At 39.4% G+C, this 21711-nt stretch overlaps 1 protein-coding gene across 1 annotated transcript in view; it reads left to right on the top strand.

Moving 5' to 3' along the window:
* LOC139457377 (scavenger receptor cysteine-rich domain-containing protein DMBT1-like) overlaps positions 1-21711 on the top strand; it is a 120326-nt gene that overhangs the window by 69811 nt on the left and 28804 nt on the right. Inside the window, exon 5 of the mRNA XM_071238783.1 lies at positions 20529-20858. Within this exon, the coding sequence (XP_071094884.1) occupies positions 20529-20858 (330 nt within the window). The remainder of the gene's footprint in view (positions 1-20528; positions 20859-21711) is intronic.

The raw sequence follows: 21711 nt of genomic DNA, 5'->3' as shown, positions 1-21711 counted from the left end.
GATCAATGATGTCTCGCATTCGGAATCAGTCGTCCAGTCCATAACTGACGTTTGAAATACCTGTGGTTTACCTTTTTAGGTTGCATAATTAGAAAACACATTCCGACTGTCTGTGTCCCAATCTGGTAAGCAACACTCTGATTGATCGGATGAAAGGTCCTTTTGACGTGTCATCTTATGGGATGTCCTCACAACTGTGTTGAACGGTAGCGAGAGCGAAGATCTGATTTTGATGAGATTGATTTTCCACCTCGTCGATATTTGAAAATGCCCATTTTAAAACCAACTTAAGCCTGTGTGCTTAACAGTTAGGCCAAACAGAGTTGTGTGGGGACCTTTTTAAGATATTCCCTTCAAAACTGACCAGCTTAGTTGACAAGTCACCTGAAAGATGTTTGGTCAGGATTGTTGCTGTTGTATGACGCTGTCAGTTGCGCCACATCACTGATCAGTGAAAAGATTCTATGCTGCACTAGTTTCTGTTTCAAACCAGTCTGTTTGTGTAGCAGCAATATGAGACAAACATTCACACCATTCACATCTTGCATGGTCCATGGAAAATCATTAATACAAACAGCAACTATAAATCTGGTGAAATTTCCAAAATACGTTCATTGTTGGTTATCACCTTATCGTCTGTGTTCATTAACGAATTTATGTTTGCATAACTGGTAATAGTATCATGTCCAATATAGTAATACACCGTTATCAGAGAAGCATTTAGCGCTAAGGCTTCCGTCTGGAATATCACCATATCAATGAATATAAGCCATTTTTACCAAATTTTGTTTTTGTCAAATGAGAAATAGATGTATCGATTAAAAGGACACTGGTGATCATGTTGCTTGAATTGACTTTCAATCATAAGTCCCACTTCCCGTATGTGACAAAAGTCACAAGGTGTTTGTTAAAAGGAGAAATTAACAGTTATATTGATTTGGAGATACATTGATAATGAACTAAAATTAACTGATAATTGACTGGTGAGTGAGTGAGAAAGTAAGTTGGGTTTAAGCCACTTTGAACAGTGTATCAGTTATATCATGACATGTCAACTTAGGTGGGAGAAGGCCCGAAGTGATGCATATTTAAGATGTTTACCACTTTGGTGAAACCCATGAACAAAGGTGTGGTGCATCTTCCGATGCAAGGTAGTTAATTGACTATGAAAGTCCAGTTTTCACACTTGAAGGACTAGGCTTGAATTATGGAGTTATATTTTGTCTGGACTAACGAGTTCATGCATCGTCCAACGAAAATCGCGTCACGAAATTGACACCCGGTTCGTAAAACCCTGTGCAGATTTCGGTCGATTGCAGGATTTGCAAAGCATGTGTACTGCCAACTCCCCAACAATAGATATAGTCCAAAGTTGTCATGTTTTTAATCAAGATGCTCACGTGAATTTGATGCACTTCGTGAAGTAGGACCCGTTATGCAAAATAGGTTTTGATTATCGACCAGATTGTCTTGACTGGGCGCCGCCATATTGTTTGAAGCAAATGCAAGTGATAGGGAGTTGTGGATTCTGATTGGTAAATAGGAGGGTCATAGAAGGGACATGACTCGTAATCGCCACTGGTGGTACCCCTGAGCCCAGAAATTCCAGTCTATTTCGGCAAGGGTGGAAACTGGAATTTTAAAGTCAGTTGATTACCATGCCTCGGGAAAATGAGGAATGGTGTTGAAAAACTTAGAAACTTAATTGGAACGAACTGTGATTCGTGCCTGAGGGACGCAACTCGACCGTCCTCAACCTGCTGGATGACGAATTATTTTTCTGACCCAAATTTTAATAAGATCTGAAAAGTGAAAGTTGTGCGACAATTGCGCTAGTGTGACACTCGATCTACCTGACTCCGACTATAAAATTATTCAGAGATGTAGAATATTAAATTTCCTATTTGATGGTGTAAATTTAACAGCAAATATTAAACTGGTTCGAAAATTAAGACTATGCTAAGTGTTGTCCGAGATATTGTTCTGTGTTGAAAAACAACACGTTTCTCAGCTGATAAAAGTACTGTGCGACGATTGGTTCTATTTAGCAGCTTAATGGAAACTGTGAGTGAACAAAATACTGCCTTATATCTGATCGACATAACTATATATATATCAAATGGATTTGTATGCTTAAGTGTAGCATTATACATTGAATAAAAACAATAGCTTGCCGTTGATGATGAAAACTGATTTTCCTCCATGACGTCAAAAGGCGACAGAGAGGTTACACCAGTAACTATGTTATGCTATATGGTATGCGCAGCAGTTATTCATTGTAACTTATGTCACTTAGTAAGAATATGATGTGGATGAGGGTAATATATTTTCGTGATGTTTTGTTTACAAGGAATGAAACTCAAATATCGATATTGAAACTTTTCATACGTTAGGTATAAAACATAATGTAAGAAATGAAGAAATTGTACTTCATAAAAAAGTCTCGCACTCCGACTCATACACCCCTAATTTGCAACGAATTTCCGAAATGACTCATTAATCCGACAGAAATCCATTTTGTTAAATCAATATATTCAGTTTTAGTTTTAAAATCAAATCAAACGACTGTTCACTAACTTGTTTATATGAAGTTACAATATTGACTTTCACACACCAAATAAATATGAATATGTTGCAGTTACATTTACATTTCATCTTCAAAAACACTTGTCGAAAGGAAAGAAATGTCATATACGACACATTTAACTTGTCAATTTCTTACGTAATGAGTATTCTAACTTTACTGGCAACTAACCATAATGAAATTAATTGTGTGAAAATATATGTAAAAGATACGCAAAATCTACATGATAATTGAACACTCATTGTGTGTACTTTCATTCTGCGGCCTTCACCTCAAAGAAAATACCAAATATTTATAAAAATGTTGACGTATGACATCAATACCATTGACCGAATTTTACAACCTGGCCTGTTCACGGACATCAGTATGCAGGATTTTACGAGGTTAGTTCGTTAATTCAGGGATCGTAAATACATACATGTGACATGTAAGTAATCAAAAACATTCTGACAATCTGTGTACTGTTATTTGTTTTTTAATTTCTCATTGTAAGCAAGAGAAATAGTCAGAAATTCCGAAAAATCCCGTTGTTGTTGTGCGTGGTTTGACGTCAGGCATGGCGTCACACACGACAGAAACTTTGAGAATTCCTGTTGAATTTACCAAATCTTTGCAATGTATCAAATCTTTAATTCTCCAATTACAGCAACGATTCTCTTCCCATGCATATTCTGAACATGTTGATCCAAAGTACTAAATTCCGTAGTATATCTGTGCTAAAAATAGCTATAGCTATACCTTCTACTGTCATGCTTGATGTCCTCTCACTCTGCCGTATATCATACCTTTGTGGTTTAACACCGCACTCAATATTCCAGCTATATGAAGATGTCTAGCGATTAACCCTGATCACTATTGCTATCACTATTTGTAAAGACAATACCATACTTCAAGTAAATGGCACATGTAAGACTTCTACTTATATTAATTAACGACATTTTTATTTGTACATTTATATAATATACTGCTTTAAATCATTAACTTTATAATTATATTTTTGTGTAAATACAAATTGAGAAATAAATATAAGATCAATTACTACATGGCATTGTCCCAGCTGAAATGGAACTGATCTCTCTACCTAATAATTGCATCGAAAATGTCAAAATGTCAGCGTGTGATGCATCAGTATGTGAAGGGTCGTCCAGAATTGGCCAATGCATGGACAATTCTGAAAAGCTTTGCAAGGCGTTCAAATGAGAACTTTGATTTCTCTTCCATTCACAGTTTTGGTTTAAGTGAGTTACCTTACAGCGGTAGCTTTAATATGGCCATTGGAGGTTTCATCAAAAACAAAGGAAATAGGTCTTTTATGGATTTGTACACAAGTAACAATAAAAAACATGATCTCATTTTTTTCTGACACGTATGGCAAAACACACCGCCAATCACAACTTATTCCAGTTTTGTAGTGTTGAAGGTTTGTAGTATTGTATTGACTTCGGGTATTAAGGGGACGGGGATCCAACCACCAACTTTTCGGTTTTGGGCAGAGGCTCTATTCAGTGGTCCACAGAGGAGGTGGACACGCTTGAAGAAAAAATATTTTAAAACATCCATTGACAATATGAAGCTGTAATGAAAACTGGGTTGCTCCAGTCATCATCCCAGGAACCTTTGATCATACACAAATGGAATGCCAGGTACGATGACATTGCCGTTCCTACATGATGTTATTTTGGTACCTTCACTCTGACGCATGTTTTTGGGGTGATTGCCTTCTCTTGCTGTGTGATGTAAATCACATGTTTCTGGTGTCCGGTAGATCAAATTAAAGTTTACAATTTTGGTTGACTAGTTGCATACATTATGGTAGAGAAATTGGCCTGGTATGTCACTGAAGAAGAAAACTATGATAGGTTTTCAAAAATAGAACAATAGTTAGTATTGTTAATAATTCAATCCACAATCCACTACCTCTATTACATAATAGCCATACATAATGCATTTTGGTTGTCGTCATACTACAAAATCTACAGATTTGCAACAGAAGTCATCTTAACTGCCAAGTATCCACAACCCATACCTTACGGGACAAGCGTTCCTATAACAACCCAATTTCCGTTGTTTGGACCAATATATAAGTAAACAATAAAGTGAACTACCTCAAAAGATCTGATTTCGGAATAAGATCAAGGAGTTCACCAAATATGTAGTAATCTACCTTGGAACTACCAATACATTTTCATCCCTATCCCTGTTTTTGTGGTCCCTTCAAATCAGATTGAACCTTTCTGACTAAGACGTATGTGACGTAACTTCCAGGACTGATTACAACACTTCACATTCTGATGTCACCTGCGGTGGCTTTGACACCATTCCCCTGACTTATGAGCTTTATACCAGCCGTTAACCTATGGCTTTAGTATTGTCTTTAGCTCAGGCTGTCTTGCACGGGATGGAGAATATTTTTCTGCATGGTAAAATCGAATTGCACAAACAGGATAGAGATTGTTATGGAACTATGGTCTTCCACATGAGTGAGGATTGTGAAGTCAAGATCATCGAGTCCAGAGACTGGGTACTGTAGTTATGGCGTGTAGAAAAGTATTTTTGGTCTTTTGCACGTGTCATGGGTTCGACTGACAGCTTTCATCTTGGCAATGCCCATCACCAAACATAAGGATACCTTTCCCTTTTGTCTCTTCGTCATTGACAGGGCTTCTCCTATCTGTTGAATTGAAGGGTTGATGAAGATGGTTTCCAAGAGTCGAGTAACTGATGATGAAGATGAAGGCTATGTGGACTGTCTTACACCACTGCTGATATTGTTTGATGGAGAAGGTCTCAGCATTCCAGTAATGTGAGTAGTTTGTCCTGGGGTAGCAAAAACCCTTTGGGAAACCAAGACTGAACTGGCCATATCGGAGAATGCAAATAAGAATGATAGTGCAGACCATAGTGGAAGGCTTTCACAACTATCCCCGTCCATTTAATCGATAATGCGTCTACTTTGGCCTTGGGATCCGTTACTGGACTGATGTACCCTGGGAGTGTGTCGTTCCAAAATGCAGTGAACAAGTCCGGGTGAGGAGTGTTCAGCATCTATATTATACACTGGAATACTCTCGGGTGAAGACACCATTCCTTGGCAACTTCCCTCTCCCATTTGATAAACTGTCTGCCAAGATGCTAAACTTTCTCTATATATGACAAGCATCCAACCTGCATCTGATCGACTTCGCCAACGCAAACAAACGAGTGGTATCACTTATAATTCCAATTGAGCTGGTTCTTCCTTGTTTCTGGAAAAAAAGCCATGACTGTGATGTCTGTGGTCACCAAGATAAAATATAAGTCCAATAAGACCAAGTCCAAGCATCGAGCGCTGAACACTTACAGATCAATGTTCATCCTCATGGAGGACAGGTACTGTGTTGCGCCCCTCTCGAGCATGTATTTGCAAGTCCATGATGGGTACAAGGTCTCAGACCGGACTACCCATGCCTACCATTTCCACTACACAGAACCCTAGCTTGACCCCAGTGACCTTGCCTACCGCTCTGCAAGGGGATACTTCTGGGTCTGCAGGGATGAATCATGATTCTTTATAATATCAGCCATATTCAACATGTATTCATGTCTCTGGCGAAGGCGGGTGATAGCCGAGGACAATGCACCGACAGAATTGTATTATTTTAAGAATTATACATCAGTAGAGTAAAGTAAAAGTGGATGTCACATTATGAAACCACCCTGTCGAATTACGTGGAGGCCATCTGGTCCAGTGATCATATATTAGATCATTACATTATTCTGGGTTTAATTGAATTAAGGGATGTGGGTATACTACCACCAAGGTTATACCTAATGCACTTGATAAAAAAATTAAATTTCTGTCACTCACAATAAGGCCTCTGCTTTGAATGACCTTGACTGCTGCGTCTATGCTGCTGCTCAAACACTAGAGGAACTCTAACATCAAAAGAAAAAAACGGTTCCAAATATAATTAACTGGAAGCAAGGAAAAATTTATCCTGGATAGAACTTGAAATTATGTTCCTCATGGAAATCAATGTCAAATGTCAAAAGAAATATAAACCAAATAATAGGCAACAGAAGAGAAAATGCTAAATCAAAGTCTTCATTCCTTGAAGGCAGAAAGGAATTAAAGGTGGGACAAGAAACATAATTTGATAAAAAGAATATAAACTGTTCATAACTGATGAAAAACAATTTATCAGGCAATAAGATTCAACCAATAGCATTGATGAGAAAAGACCATCATGGATTCCAGTGAAAGGCTTAGGAAAGAGGTGGTTTCTATATCCAGCAACTGCAACCTCGAAGAACCAACGATAAAACATTGATAGTACATGACAAGGTCACGACTGTTGAGTTCCATTACACCTGATATCCTTGAACATGTAATCAAAAAGTCCAAATACAATACCGCGCCAGGGACTGATGATATTTGACACCTGTATTGGAAACTGTTCTCTTGTGTTAAAACGCCATTACTTAACTGTTTAAATTCCCATTTGGATACAGCGGATGTTCTTCCTTGGTTGTCCAAATTCGAACAATACTTATCCCAAAGAAATATGATTTGGCTGATACTGAAAATTCCAATGTATCACATGCCTCTATATACAGTAAAAATATTACAGGGTGTCTTGCAGATTCCTTGTCATCATACTGTGGTTCCAAAGAAAATTATGTATATGGAGCAGAAAGAAGCTAGAAAGGGATGCTGGGGTTGCAAGGATAAAAAATATCCTTGAAGAGGCAAACACGTATCACTGTAACCCTTTCAATATGATGGATAGACAACAGAAAAGTTCATGATTCTCTACCTCACGAATAGATTGAGGTGACTGGAGGGTATTGACCTCAATGAGCAACGACTTGTTTCATTCAAGTATTTCATATTTTACTGGTCAAGTGAACCTGAGATGTACTTGGGGGGAAAGTCGGTGACTTCGGAGCCCATTTCAATGAGAAGAGGAATATGTCAGGGCGATTCTTTTAGTCCTTTGCTTTTCTGTTTGTCCCTAAATCCTCACAGGTGTTTGCTTAAGAAAGAGGAAGGTTTTAATCCTGAACCTGCTCAGTACAGACCACTAATATCTCTGACTCACTCCTTCATATTGATGAACTTCATGCCAAAGGAGAATCCACACTCAAAAACATATCTTTCTGATGATAATGGCATGTCTCTTGGGCTCAAGACGCGCCACATTCTTCATCTGGAAGGTAGGACAGTAGTAAAGGGATTAGTCAATTTACTTGGTGGAGAAGTTATTAGTTTTGGTGTTGTTGATTTGAAGAAACAATACGACCCACCACCCTCCCTCATCTCAAACATATATATTTACAATTGCAATTGGGGAAGGGGGGGGGGGGGGGGGGTTGATTGATGGTAAGAATTTTATTGTGCACTTTTGCAGACATTTATTTATCTGATAATCCTCTTCTGAACCATGTCTAGACTCATGATGAAAAAAATGATTTTCCAAGTTTTTCGTAAAGTATCTATGGATGCAGAACATTATCTCAGTGCCAGTGTTGATTCTGTTCAGTTGTTCTTTTCTTTTGAACAGTATAGAAATGTGTGTCAACCTAGCGAAGTGCCATATCAAATCAGTTTTACAAGGGAAGGCTTTCTGAACGACCACCGCATTGAGTTTAAGTGCTGTTTGCTGAAATGATCAGCAACCCTGCAGATTCCTTCCACTGGTCAGCTGGTATGAACAGTGAAACAGAATGCTGTCTGATTGACAAGATTCAGGAAACAATCGCAAATATGCGGACGTCACTTACGAAATGTCACACTTGCATCCCAAGTACCAAGTTGTCCTACTACGCATTGTTCTCGGTACCACAGGTTTGGAACCAACCAATCTGTTGACTGACATTGGTAAAGTACCTGGGTTTGCTGCCAGGAACACTCTCCTTCTCAAATCCTGGATAATTCAGAAGGCTACAGTGTTAGGGAGTCATATTTTCTAAAAAAAATTTATGGAGTTTCGTGTGAATAGGTATATGAATAAAATGTATTGATGCATTCATGATTAAGTGAGTGAATGAGTGAGTTAAAATTTAACGTCGCATCGGCATTATTCCAGCCATATAGTGACGAGACCAAGCTAATTTATACACAATTTAGTTATTTTTGCAATGTCATATTCAAAAACAATTAATGAAACATATTGAAGCATACTATACTAGCCACATAAAGAAACTGTGCACGCAGAAAATATAGATATAAGGGCACATCGTCCATATATGACATAGAGGTTTGAACACAGCAATTATTGGAGACATTCAAACGCTCATGCACGTGCCATGCGATATGACGTCATTGATGGGGGCCTATGAACGTGCAATGTGTTACTGCACGTGCATCCTGTGCAGCTGTACACAGCATGTGCATCTCAAAATTCGCTGTCACTTTGGAAAGCATGATCTGTGGTCATTCAAAAATTCAAAACTTCTCAGGCGCAGACACAAGCATATCACAAGCAAATCATGCCAAGATTGACAGCTGCACAGCGTCATGAAGCCATTGGAACGATCCGAGCGGGAATGAGGCAACAACAGGTGGCAACACATTTCCAATGCCATCGTAACACGATATCGGCATTGGTGAGGCGTTATCAGAACACAAATGACGTTGCCGACCACCCACGTTCCGGGCGTCCCCGAGTAACGACGCCAAGACAGGACATATTCGAGTTACACATCTCCGACACAGGTTCCAAAACGGCCTAGACAATTCCTGGACTGCGCCGTATCCATCCCAACACTGTCAGGAATCGTTTACGTCAGTACGGGATTCGACCACGACGCCCTGCCACACGTCCCATCCTGACACACCGTCATCGAGTCAACCGTCTAAGATGGTGTTGAAATCATGTTCGCCAACCTCGAATATGGTGGAGAAATGTTGTCTTTACAGATGAATCGAGGTTCAACATTCCCCACAGTGACGGGCGCCAACGTGTCTACCGGCGTTTGGGAGAACGTTATGCACGCAACTGCATTGTGGAGAGGAATCGTTTTGGAGGTGGCTCTGTGATGATTTGGGGTGGGATAACAGCACGGCACCGAACCCCTTTGGTAGTTGTTCAGGGCTATCTCACCGGTGTTGGCTACAGAGATCAGATTCTGAGGCCTGTGGTCATTCCTTTCCTGCAACGTCATGGCCCGGGATTGACATTTCAACAGGACAACGCTCGTCCTCACACGGCTAGGGTCGCAATGGATTTCCTTCACCATAACAATGTCATGTTACTGCCATGGCCTGCAAATGCTCCAGATCTCTCCTCAATAGAGCATGTGTGGGATGAAATGGAGCGCCGTCTGCGTCGTCTTCCACATCCTCCAGATAACGTCCGTTACTTGGCACAGGATTTGAGGAGGATATGGCAGGCCATTCCCCAGGCCTTCCATGCCCATTTGGTGGACTCCATGCGTCGCCGATGCACTGCTGTGATTCACGCACAGGGTGGCCATACCCGTTATTGACTTTGTGACTTTGTCGTTTGACCCCCTACTCCATTTTGATCTTCTGACGTCGTCGTAACAGATGTTGTTCAGGTCCCGTTGACATTTTCTTGTGGTCCAATCATTCAGCTGCTACAGCGTCTGCATCATTTTGTTCTTGCTGTGTTGTATTTCAATCCAGAATATATTTTCTCCGTGCACAGTTTCTTTATGTGGCTTGTATATATTTAAAAACAATAGATGAAACATATTTTAACAATATCATTAATACAATTTAAAACACGGGCTATAGGCCACCAGTAACCAAAGCTAGGCCTTCTTGCTGGGGTCATGATTAAGACTGGTCCAAATACAGGAAATATTAACTAGAGTATTCCACCTGTATCATGATTGAGGACATCTTTGACAGCCCATTTCACACAGGCCCGAGGACAACTGATTGTGTTCCTGGAACACTACTTAGGGATGTGTGTTTGAATAAAGGTGTTTTGAAGCCTGTCTCACAATTGATTTGTCACGGCTAGCTAGGTAGGTCGTTCCACAGTTTTGTTGGTGCAGCTGCAAATACCTTGTCTCCCTTGTCTTGCTGTTTGTTGTTTGTGGAAAGGAGAGACGGAACTGGCCTCAGGAATGGAACATTGAGTGATACAAGATCTTTGAGATATAGGCATGGCTGTTTTCCTGAAGACAGCCCTGTGTGTCATAAGCATGCTTGCTTGGGTATATATTTGTTTTGATGACTTGGTGCCAGGGGAGTGACTGTGGGCCTGGGGTGACATTAATATCAATATAACTCACCTGATGGAAAACAGCGTTGGTGGCGGAATTAATGATTGACGCAGATCTTGGATCCATGTTGTTGTACTTTATCCTGTAATCATTACATGTACAAACATAACCACTTACTCCTTGGGCTGTAGGGTTGAATCTTATATATTTATCTCACGCCTTTGGGGGTGCACAAAACACCCTATTCTCGCCCTCCAAACTTCAGTTGATACCCCCGTCTGACCTTTCTTGCACCTCGAGTTACTTCGATATGTAAATATTTGTTATAATTAATGACGATCGTGATGATAAACAAAAACACTTTTGAGATATGGTGAATGCCAATCATATCACCTGTTACCCAGGAAACGAATTTGGAGGCTTGCACATGGGATTTCTGTTTTATGGCCGATTCTGTGAATGTGTCAAACTAAGTGAGGTAAAATAAAGGTAAGACTTTCAGCAGCACCGGACAATGTTAAAGATTAGTTACTAGTTACTATAGTTTCCCCGTTTATAACGGTATGACATGTCGAGACATGGTCTTGCTTAAAAAAAATTACAAAACAAAGAATATGTGATGCATAATGTATTTACACACCTCTGATTGATTAAAAAAGGCAGAATACACATGAGGTCATGAATCAAGTGATTAGATGAAATCTAATGATGAGTAGTTTTCAGCCCTATTTGAACTGATGTTACTTAAACCTTATCTTTCTATTCTATCCTTCTTACAGAAGGTAAGCGGGATAGGTAAGGATACCAGTCTCTTTGGGGACAAGTTATTTTTATAATCTAGAAATTATGATAAATACTAATAATTATTGCCTTGGAGACTTGTGCAAGTTTAACTGCCAGACACCAAACGCCAGGTTTTCCACTTTACTGCTCAACCCGTGAAGATCCGGGTTAGAATAGGTCTTCAGCAACCCATGCTTGCCGTAAAAGGCGACTATGATTGTCGTAAGAGGCGACTAACGAGATCCGGTGGTCAGGCTCACCGACTCATGTCATCGATCCACATTGCGTGGTTCAATGCTCATGTTGTCATTCACTGGATCATCTCGTCCGACTCGATTACTTACAGACCGCTGTCATATAGCTGGAATATTGCTGAGTGCGGCGTTAAACAACAAACCAACCAACCAACCTAAACTCGTATCCCCAAGTTTTACGTAGATGATTTCAATGAGAAAGTCCAGCATCTCACATGTTGTTTTCTCAGTTAACGTCAGATAGCAACTGCTTTCATTTTTCAGGAATTGTCCTGAACCTCTGAATACATATATACTCTTCAAAAAGGAAACGCAAAACTGAAATGTTTGGCCAGAAAAGCAAAATAAGTGGACCAAGAGGTGCAAAATGAAGACGTTTAATGTGTTATTGTGTCAGTCACAAATTTCCCGGATCTTAATTATCATAAAGTCGTGAAACACGTCGATTCGGAAAAACGCACACGGTGTATTAACTAAAGGCCAATGGAACTGCACGCACTTCACGTGCAGCAGTACTATGAGCATTTTTAAAGTGCAGGGTTTTCGATTGCCTTGCAACTGCGTCAATCGAATAGTAACAATTCAACAACATGTCAAGGTTAATAGAAGTGCAAAGAAATAACGTCATAGGCCGCTTGCAGGCAGGGGAATCCCGATTAGCTGCTGTAGCCAGGGTTTTTAATGTAGCGCCGAGCACCATCACAAGGCTATTAGGATCGGTGTCCACAGCACGGGTCAACATGTGATCGGCCAAGGTCAGGACGACCAGGAGTAACCACCCCTGCCCAAGATTGTTACATCCGACTGCGCCATCTTATGTATTATCTCATCTTAATATTGCAGAGTGCGGCGTTAAACAACAAACAAACAAAACTTTACCACTCTTAGCTTGCCCTTGCGCTGTACCATGCCACGTGATGACAGCTGATGATAAATGATCTTTTTGTGCAGTTTCTCGATAGCTCTGGTTTTCGCTCTAGAAATACGCCGATCATGTCCAGAATCATCAGAAAGATCATGACAATCATATTGGCGGACCGTCTTCCAACCTCCATCTGATGAGTTGCCTAGCTTAGTCAGCTTATCCTTGGATCTTGCAAATAGTCCACTTTTGAGTAAGAGACAGCAAATTTCATTTGCTTCAAAATTTCAAGTGTCTCAGGTTTGAAATGTTACTGAAGCTAGTGCCCTACGAAATGTTTCATACGAAATCTTTTTCAGTTTTGAGTTTCTGAATTTCTTGCGCTGTTCGAGCCACGCTATCTTGTAAATAAACAAGTCTTACATATACCCTCTTCGGTACCGCCTTGTACCTTGAATAACCTCCCTTTACATCTGGCTTTACCTCGAAGAGAAATCAGTTTCATTTTAATTCACTCTGTTCAAACGCTTGTGCATTGAGACAGCAACGTTGATATTGACAAAATCTTTAAATTTAAGCAGATTGACAGATTGCGGTCTCCATGCACATTCTACAAGGAGAGAATCAGATCGAAGCTTTGTGACATGTGTAACCTGTCCTCAGATACCAATGATACCTTTTGAGATTGCAAACGGATTCAATTTGCTTGTTTTTTTGCCTATAGCTTCAATAACCAAGACATGTGGTCGACAGTCGGATCGAATTTGTGTAGAAGTGTGTGAGTGAGTGAGTTGGGTTTAACACCGCTTTTAACAGTATTCCAGTTATATCACGACGTGTCAGATTTATTTTGGAGGAAAGCCTGGAGTGATGCAGGTCTCAGACGTTTACCACTTCGGGGAAATCAACCACCACGTGTATGGTGCTGACAAAGCTAGAAACATAATCGGGGTGAACGGGGATTCGAACCCACAACCATAGGTTTCTGGCATGCCCAAGGGACGCAACTATGCACATGGAATCACGGCGCCATAGACGACTGGGACACCCGTGCCCACAACTGGCGTAGTAGTTTCGTCAGACTCAATGTGTCTATTCATGAGCAAACAAATCTTCTCGAGGTGTGCTTTTCAAACCTGAAGAGACTTGGACATAGCCATCCAAATCGCCTACAGTTAAACAAACACAGTGGGTATTATTCCTTAGCCAGCCAGTAGGAAGTCACCGTTTATATGGTACCCGAACAGATTGTTACTAAAAAAAAAAAACTTATTACAGACAATGCCAAGAAGAAATGTCGTTTCACACTATCAATAATGTATGCAATGTTGTTTTTTGTGTGTTTAGGATAAACAAAAATAGTAACACTTTTAGATTGACCGCTTGCTGACTTAACCAAAAAGCTGCTGAGCATTACAGGATAATAAAGTGTACAATTAAGTCTTCTTTTCAGCCAATGAAAATATGTGTCATGCACCGCTGCACCGTCAGATTCCATTGAATTCCACCCCTGTGTGTGTGTGTGTGTGTGTGTGTGTGTGTGTGTGTGTGTGTGTGTGTGTGTGTGTGTGTGTGACTTTCATACAGTGGGCGCCGGGAATTCCAATAGGGCCGTAAGGTGTATTATTGATTTAAAACATGTAGAATTCTAAACTCTTTTAAAAAAACATAAAGGGGCGGAGGCCTGGAACTTCGTTAGTGAGATGGATACCTTATGTAATAGTCAGGAGTGACAGTTTAAAATAAGACGACTGTGGTCTGTATCAAATACTAAAATACAGTAGTGTAGCCAAATTCAGTGATAATAGTATATTCACCCAGTTGAGACAGTGGTCGAGGTTCCTGGATGTGTTTTGGCAGGAGAAATGAGCGATCCTCACATGAAAGCTGGTTCCAAAGCAATGACAAGTGTGACAGACCTTATATATGAGAGAACCCTAAAAATGCTCTTGTCCCACTATATATACAGCCTAACAAGCTGCTGGAAACTGCTACTTGTTTCATAACACACTATCACCGTCCGTGGGAACCAGAAGTTAACTGACATGTAAGTGGAAGGAAATTCAAACTGAAACTGTTATGTTTCTGTGTGAACTGCCAAAAGAGAAGAGGAACCTATCGACTGTCTTTCAGAGTGGGTTAAGTCAGTGCGGGATGTTGTCATTTGCAGAATGCACAAACTTAAAAAGAGGAAACGGAATTGGAATCAGCCCTTTCGGTCCCTCCAAGCTGTCATCCAAAGTCAGGCCACAGATAACATAACCATTGTATGTAAGCATCACCACATTTATTGTTTGATCAAAGGTACAAATAACATATCAAATAATACCACGTGTTAGGTCAGTAAGTCAACTGAGGAAATCTGCCCAAAAAACCATAAATCAGTACTATCAACTTTTGACTTGACGCTAAAATCCGAAGACATGTCCATCCCTCTTTTGTACTTGATTCCAAAGCTCCATAAAAATTCGTACAAAGAGAGATATATTGCTTGGTCGAGCAAATGTACCACAAAATCCCAGTTTTAAAGATTAACAATAATCCTTAATATAATCAAGGAAGGACTATCTTTATATTCACAGAAAGTATTTGAGACAAGTGGAATTAATACCATTCTCCAAAAACTCATCGGATTTGCTTGACCTTTGCAATCTAAGAACAACACATACAGTGACAAAACATAAAGTGACATATATACTCTTCCCAAACAAAATTGTGTTAGGTAGGAAAATACATTTATACGAGGAACCATACAAAGAATTGAGCCAAAATGTTGTGGAGAGAACACTTGGTAATTGTAGTCATCTCAGTTACCGGTACATAGGAAAACTCAAAGGTGAAGGTCAGCTACCATAAAAAACGCGTATGTCCCCATTCGAATCGATAGTGGCCCGTCATCCTGCCCATGGAAGAGACGAGTATGCGAATCACATCCTTGGAAATGGGAACCCACGCATCGGGTCTGGTCGCAGATTCTGCGCAGTCCAGGTATTTGGGATACTGTTGAGGTCGCTGTGGTCATCCTTTCACGAAAGATGGCGCAGTCGGATGTAGCAATCTCGGGCGGGGGTGGTTACTCCTGGTCGTTCTGACCTTGGCCGAGCACATGTTGATCCGTGCTGTAGAAACCGATCCCATAGCCTTGTGATGGTGCTCGGCGCTACATTAAAAACCCTGGCTACAGCAGCTAATCGGGATGCCCCTGCCTGCAAGCGGCCTATGACGTTATTTCTTTGCACTTCTATTAATCTTGACATGTTGTTGAATTGTTACTGTTCGATTGACGCAGATGCAAGGCAATCAAAAACCCTGCACTTTAATAATGTTCATAGTACTGCTGCACGTGAAGTGCGTGCAGTTCCATTGGCCTTTAGTTAATGCACTCTGTGCGTTTTTCCGAATTGACGTGTTTCACGACTTTAAGATCATTAAGATCTGGGGTAGAATAGGTCTTCAACAACCCATGCTTGCCCTAAAAGGCAACTAAGCTTGTCGTAAGAGGCGACTAACGGGATCGGGTGGTCAGGCTCGCTGCCTTGGTTAATGCATGTCATTGATCCCAATTGCGTGTATTGGTCATGATGTCAATCACTGGATTGTCTGGTCCAGACACGATTATTTACAGACCGCCGTCATATAGATTGAATATTGCTGAGTGCGGCGTTAAACAACAAAAACATCAACACGAGGCGTGAAACTTGTGGGTGAGACTGTTACCTTATATAGTACCAAGAAGGGCTGGGATAGGTAACTCAGTTGGTTAAAAGTGGGTCCTAATTGGTCCCAGAAGTCATTTCTTTCTGACTAAGCACACATTCATTTTGACTGTATATGTTTGAATAAAGATAAGGGTTCATTCAATTTCAGTGTAGGCTTTAAAAAGGGCCCATTTATCTTGGTAGCTAAATAATATTTGTCAGGACATCCGGTAATATAATCCCGAGACAAGTTGTAGGTCAACCCATCTTTCCATGACTAACATATAGCATCCTCATATAAAACATTGAAAACATGTAATTTATTCTTGAGCATTTATTGATTGTAGCACAGTTGTAGTCTCCAAGTATTCTCACTCCCTGTGGGAAAAAAGTCGATAGCTACTATTCTCCAGCCGCTTCAACTTTAGAAGGATCAGATCCTTATTGTCTTCCGAAAGTAGGGCAGATCATCCGTTGACAAATAGAATCATGCTGTATAATGAAAACAGTTTCGCGATAAGTTCGCAAAGGTGCTGCGAATGTATCTCGACACTAGCTAGAAAGTGGCGGGATGATACCGCGTAGGTTTACAGAAAATGCTGCGAAAGTGGCACGTAAATGGCGCGAAGTATCGCGTTACTGGCGACGATAGTGATATAGTGATACAAAACTTCAGATATACTATCGTGTGATGCTTCCACCCATATCAGATACAAAGTTAAAGATTTATATGCAGTCTAACATGGAGATTTATTAAGCATGTTGAAAATCTTTTTATGTGTGTTTCTCATGTTTAGGAAGGTGTAACTGGTTATGTCATTAAACAGTATGAAAGTGCTGGTATCGTGAAAAATCGTCATAGACTTAGCGCTTTTGCGCTTGATTAAAAGTACGTATTCTGATGTATGTATTTGTAACAACCAAAATTAATTTAAGAGCGCTAACGAGGAGGCATGGCTTAATTAGCACAGCTGGCTAGGCCTGTAAGCTGGTTCGGCATAGGTACATAATGTATCTGGATAATTTTATTTGTTGTGCGGAGACCTGTGTTGTATATATAGTGTACCGGTATGGATTCCATATGGGCCAAGAGTGTTGCTATTGGGGGCGTGACGAGTTACCTTGATTTAAAGTCAGTTACATAATTTGAACTTTGTAAGATTTGTTTTTCAATTTTAGGGCCTTGGGGTATGTCTAAATGTTCTTAATGTGTTGCAATTTACTGACCTGTGATAATCCCATCAATAATTTATTCCAGTTATCAACACCGTGAAAGCGTTGTTTAACAATAATCTTTTTAGCAAAAGTTGTAATGTAAAATATTGTTTTAAATTGCGGGTGATTGCTTTTTGTCTACTCTACTGGCCAAATATGTACAGTTATTTTAGACCAATTAAAAACCTTAGAGCAAATTCTGTCACATTACTGTTGTTAAACATAAAAAAAATGTCTAAAAACTTTAGTTTGTACTGTATGAATAGGTGAGGCAAGCCCTATATCACAATTAATATCAAGATTGAAAGTTGTTTTACGTACACCCGGACACAAATACGACATGCTCTGTTTTCTCTGATAATAACTTGCATTCATCTGTTTATACCCCATATTGCTGATCAATAAAACATTACTGGTTCAACCAGAGATTCATAGAACGTAACACATACATTATTAGATATACTTTCTGCCACATCAATTTTCTCAAATAGCAATGATAAGACGCGACTGGCAGATTTATAGTCTTTCCTAACAGTTCTTCCTATATCTAAGAAGTAATTGAACCATTAGCCAAGATGTCTATAACATTCAACATTCTGTAATGTGACATCACCACAATTGAATTGAATTCTGGTCATGTTACAGAAGGACATCTTAAGTGTATAATTAATTGCCAACGTTTGCACCAACCATTCAAGACATTAAGAATAAATTGTAGAGACGCTTCATCTGGAGCAATGAGCGCGACATCAACATCACACAGCAACAAAGATAATATTACATCGTTTATTTGAATACCACAATTGCGATTATTAATACATTCAACCAAATCATGAATGTACACTGAAAATAAAGTAGGGGAGAATTGACAGCCATGTTTTACTCCTCGATAAGCAGGAAAACGTTCAGTGAAATATCCATTACACCAGCTCTTCGCAGCTTGAACTGCAAATTATCTCTTGTAGCAGTATCAAACGCCTTTTTTAAATCATCAAAACTGACAAAAGTTGATTGCTTTCAGGTTATTCTATTTTGAATTAAAGTAGTTAAAGCATATCGATTATCCGTTCAATCTCTTTTGGGAAACCATCTTGTTCATCAGCTTAGTTAGTATTGCTCTCCAACCACCCAGACAGTCGAGTATTTAATATATCTGCATGTAATGAAGGGATTGAATTAAGTGAAATGCCTCTATATTCAAGCAGGTAACATGAACCTTTAATACCAGCTTTTGGTATCAGGTTAAATACATTCTCATCCCATGAACAAGGCACAACGCTGTTATTGAAACAATATCTTATAATACTGAACAGTAAGGCAAGACAACTTGCGTTCCTTAATACGGCTGCCAATATCAAGTAAAACCGGTCGATTTAGATGGTCCCCCATACGACTAAAGAGGTGCTTCGATGCTTCTGCTTGTCTCTAAAGATGTAACCATTTTGTCGTTTATATTTGAACAGAATCACTAAAGCAGTACTGCTACATCATGACTAGAAGAGACCCCTTGGTACCTGATAATAGAAGTTTAATTACCTTAATTATTTGTTTCTTCTTAGACATGTATGATGTGCTTACTTCTTTACGTATTGATAGAAAACAATGCATGTTTACAAGCACAAATAAGTTTTTTGAACATGGCGGTTGCTCTGATTTCAGTAGAAGTATTACTATTCTCTAACGCCGTTCGTACGTCAACATTTGTTAGAATTGTTTATGCTTTGAATATCCTTTGATGTCCTACGTCAGTCTGTTTTTAGTCTAGTTTCTCTATTCAGCTTTGTTTTCATTTGTTTTGTAAGTTTCTAAGATCTCATATGTGAATCCTGTTGAAAGTGGTTTGATTCCGAATGGGCTCATGTTGGAGTCCTTGGTATGAGAAGTAAATAAGACCAAAACACCTGAATAGTTTGGTAGATATTCCTTGTGAAAAAAACCTAATTCTAATCTCAACGAAAAAAACCAGTGTATTTAGCCAACCAACATTATAACATTAGCTTTCTTCTATGCCATTGTGTACTGAATAGTGAGCACATTTTGAACATTTATCACTCTCCTCTTTCATATGAAACCCGTGAAGATCCGTCGCAGAATAGGTGTTCAGCAACCCATGCTTGCCGTTAAAGGTTACTATGCTTGTCGTAAGAGGGATCGGGTGGTCAGACTCGCTGACTTGGTTGATGCATGTCCTCGTATCCCATTTGCGTGGATCGATGCTCATGGTATCCATCACTGGATTGTCTGGTTCAGACTCGATTATTTACAGACCGCCGTCATATAGCTGGAATATTGCTGAGTGCAGCGTTAAACAACAAACAAACAAAACAAACGTTCATATGATCATATGAAATATAATCCTAGATATATTAAATAAAATATCAATAGATATTGACCGTCCTGCTGTTCAACTCTAATAGGGAATGGAAATTGATTAAGCCTCAATGGCCCGATAATAATCCTTATTTAACACCAGTACGCTTTAGGATTTCTAAGAAAAGAGAGGAATTAAGAGTTGTGTGTCATTCTAAATATTTAAGGCGGGATAGATATGGTCATAGAAACAAACAAGAAACTGAACAGAATATTCTGTGTTTAGAATATAAGGTGAATGTATGCAAATAAGCATGAACATATTCTCTAGTCCTTACATAATAAAATAAGTATTAGTTTTACCTATTTGAGAACATTTGCTGTCAGGAAATCGAATGTAATGTGCAGTCATCAAACCTAACAAGTTCCCATCTCTCGCAACAACTTGACAAAAATTTCGAGAAAGTGTCTATGTTGAAAAATGTGCTGAAGTAAGTACTTGTGTTTGTTGTTTGGATATTTGTGATCTAGTATCACTAAAAGTTACATTGCAGAACAGCAAAATGAGACAAACCAATTAATTTTGATGTTCAGTTGGTTGATTAACCACTTCCCAACAGTTCAGATGGTGTGTTGTGTTTCAGCTGGTGCAGTGGTATATGCTCGTCAAGGAAGTAATGCAACCTTGTCCTGGCGACTACCCCAGCCTGCTGTCAGGGAGTTTACAGTGAGACGTTATTCATCAGATATTCTGTTCCATGTGACCAACTACAACAAGGTGGACATCACTAGCACGTACAGGACAAGAGCAGAGTTTACTGGGAACATTGACTCGTCAGGATCTGGTGTGTTCAGTTTCCTGCTTTATGATGTTGTGTGGAATTCTGACCGTGGTGTCTACAGTTGTTACAGGGGTTTACAAGGCTCTAGAGGGGATCAGATGTCTGACTGTGGACAGGTGCTTGATGTCATACGTAAGTATATGACTCAACTGATTGTACAATGCTATTTGTTATAATGTGATAATATTTATTTGGAATCCATAAACTGATGATAAACTTTCAATCACATTCCCTCAAACAGTTTTCATTTCACAAACAAAACCAGGGTTTACTCTGTGCTTATAATTGTCTAACAGAATTTGGAAATATTGATGAAGCACAAGTATTTTTAACAGTTAACACAGGCCGCACTGCAAAAAAAATCCATATTTACAAGCTTGTATATCCTTTGGAAAGATGATATTTCCAAAGGATATACAAGATTGGAATGATGATATATACAAAAATATACAAGTTTGTATATACGACATATACAAAAATATACAAATTTGTATATATGGTATATCCAAATTTGTTTTCTTTGTAAATATTGGTAAAGGGAGATAATTGTTAAGTATTTGTGTATAATTATTATATATATATGCAAATGGAAGTGTTTAAAGTTGAGCACTGTGTTTCTTTGTATATGTTTGTAAAGGAGGATAATTGTTTTGTATGTGCAAAATAGTATCAGCAAGTTACAAGAAACTGATATTGTGGCGTGTAACATTACTGGAATGTTTAATTAGTACTCCACACTGTTAGCGGGAGTACATACTCTCCTTGCAATGATATTGACGGGTAAGCGATTGAGGCGTCTAGTACTTGTCCTGGAGCGGTGCTTGGTATGTGAGTAGACTTTATGGTCAAATGCACAGAGAGGATAAGCTGTCGGGGGTGATTGGCGGTGACTTCTGTTTTGAGAGTGTTGAAATCAATTTGTGCTGAGCTTGGATTCGTTTGTACGGAGAGGCTGCGATGTGATTTGTAACATTCTCTCGTGCAC

This window comes from Haliotis cracherodii, unplaced genomic scaffold (assembly GCF_022045235.1).
Source record: "Haliotis cracherodii isolate W230 unplaced genomic scaffold, xgHalCrac1.p SCAF_12, whole genome shotgun sequence".
NCBI classification, from domain to species: domain Eukaryota; kingdom Metazoa; phylum Mollusca; class Gastropoda; order Lepetellida; family Haliotidae; genus Haliotis; species Haliotis cracherodii.
Note: the sequence above shows the minus strand (reverse complement) of the source record. Positions and strands in the feature narration are given on the sequence as shown.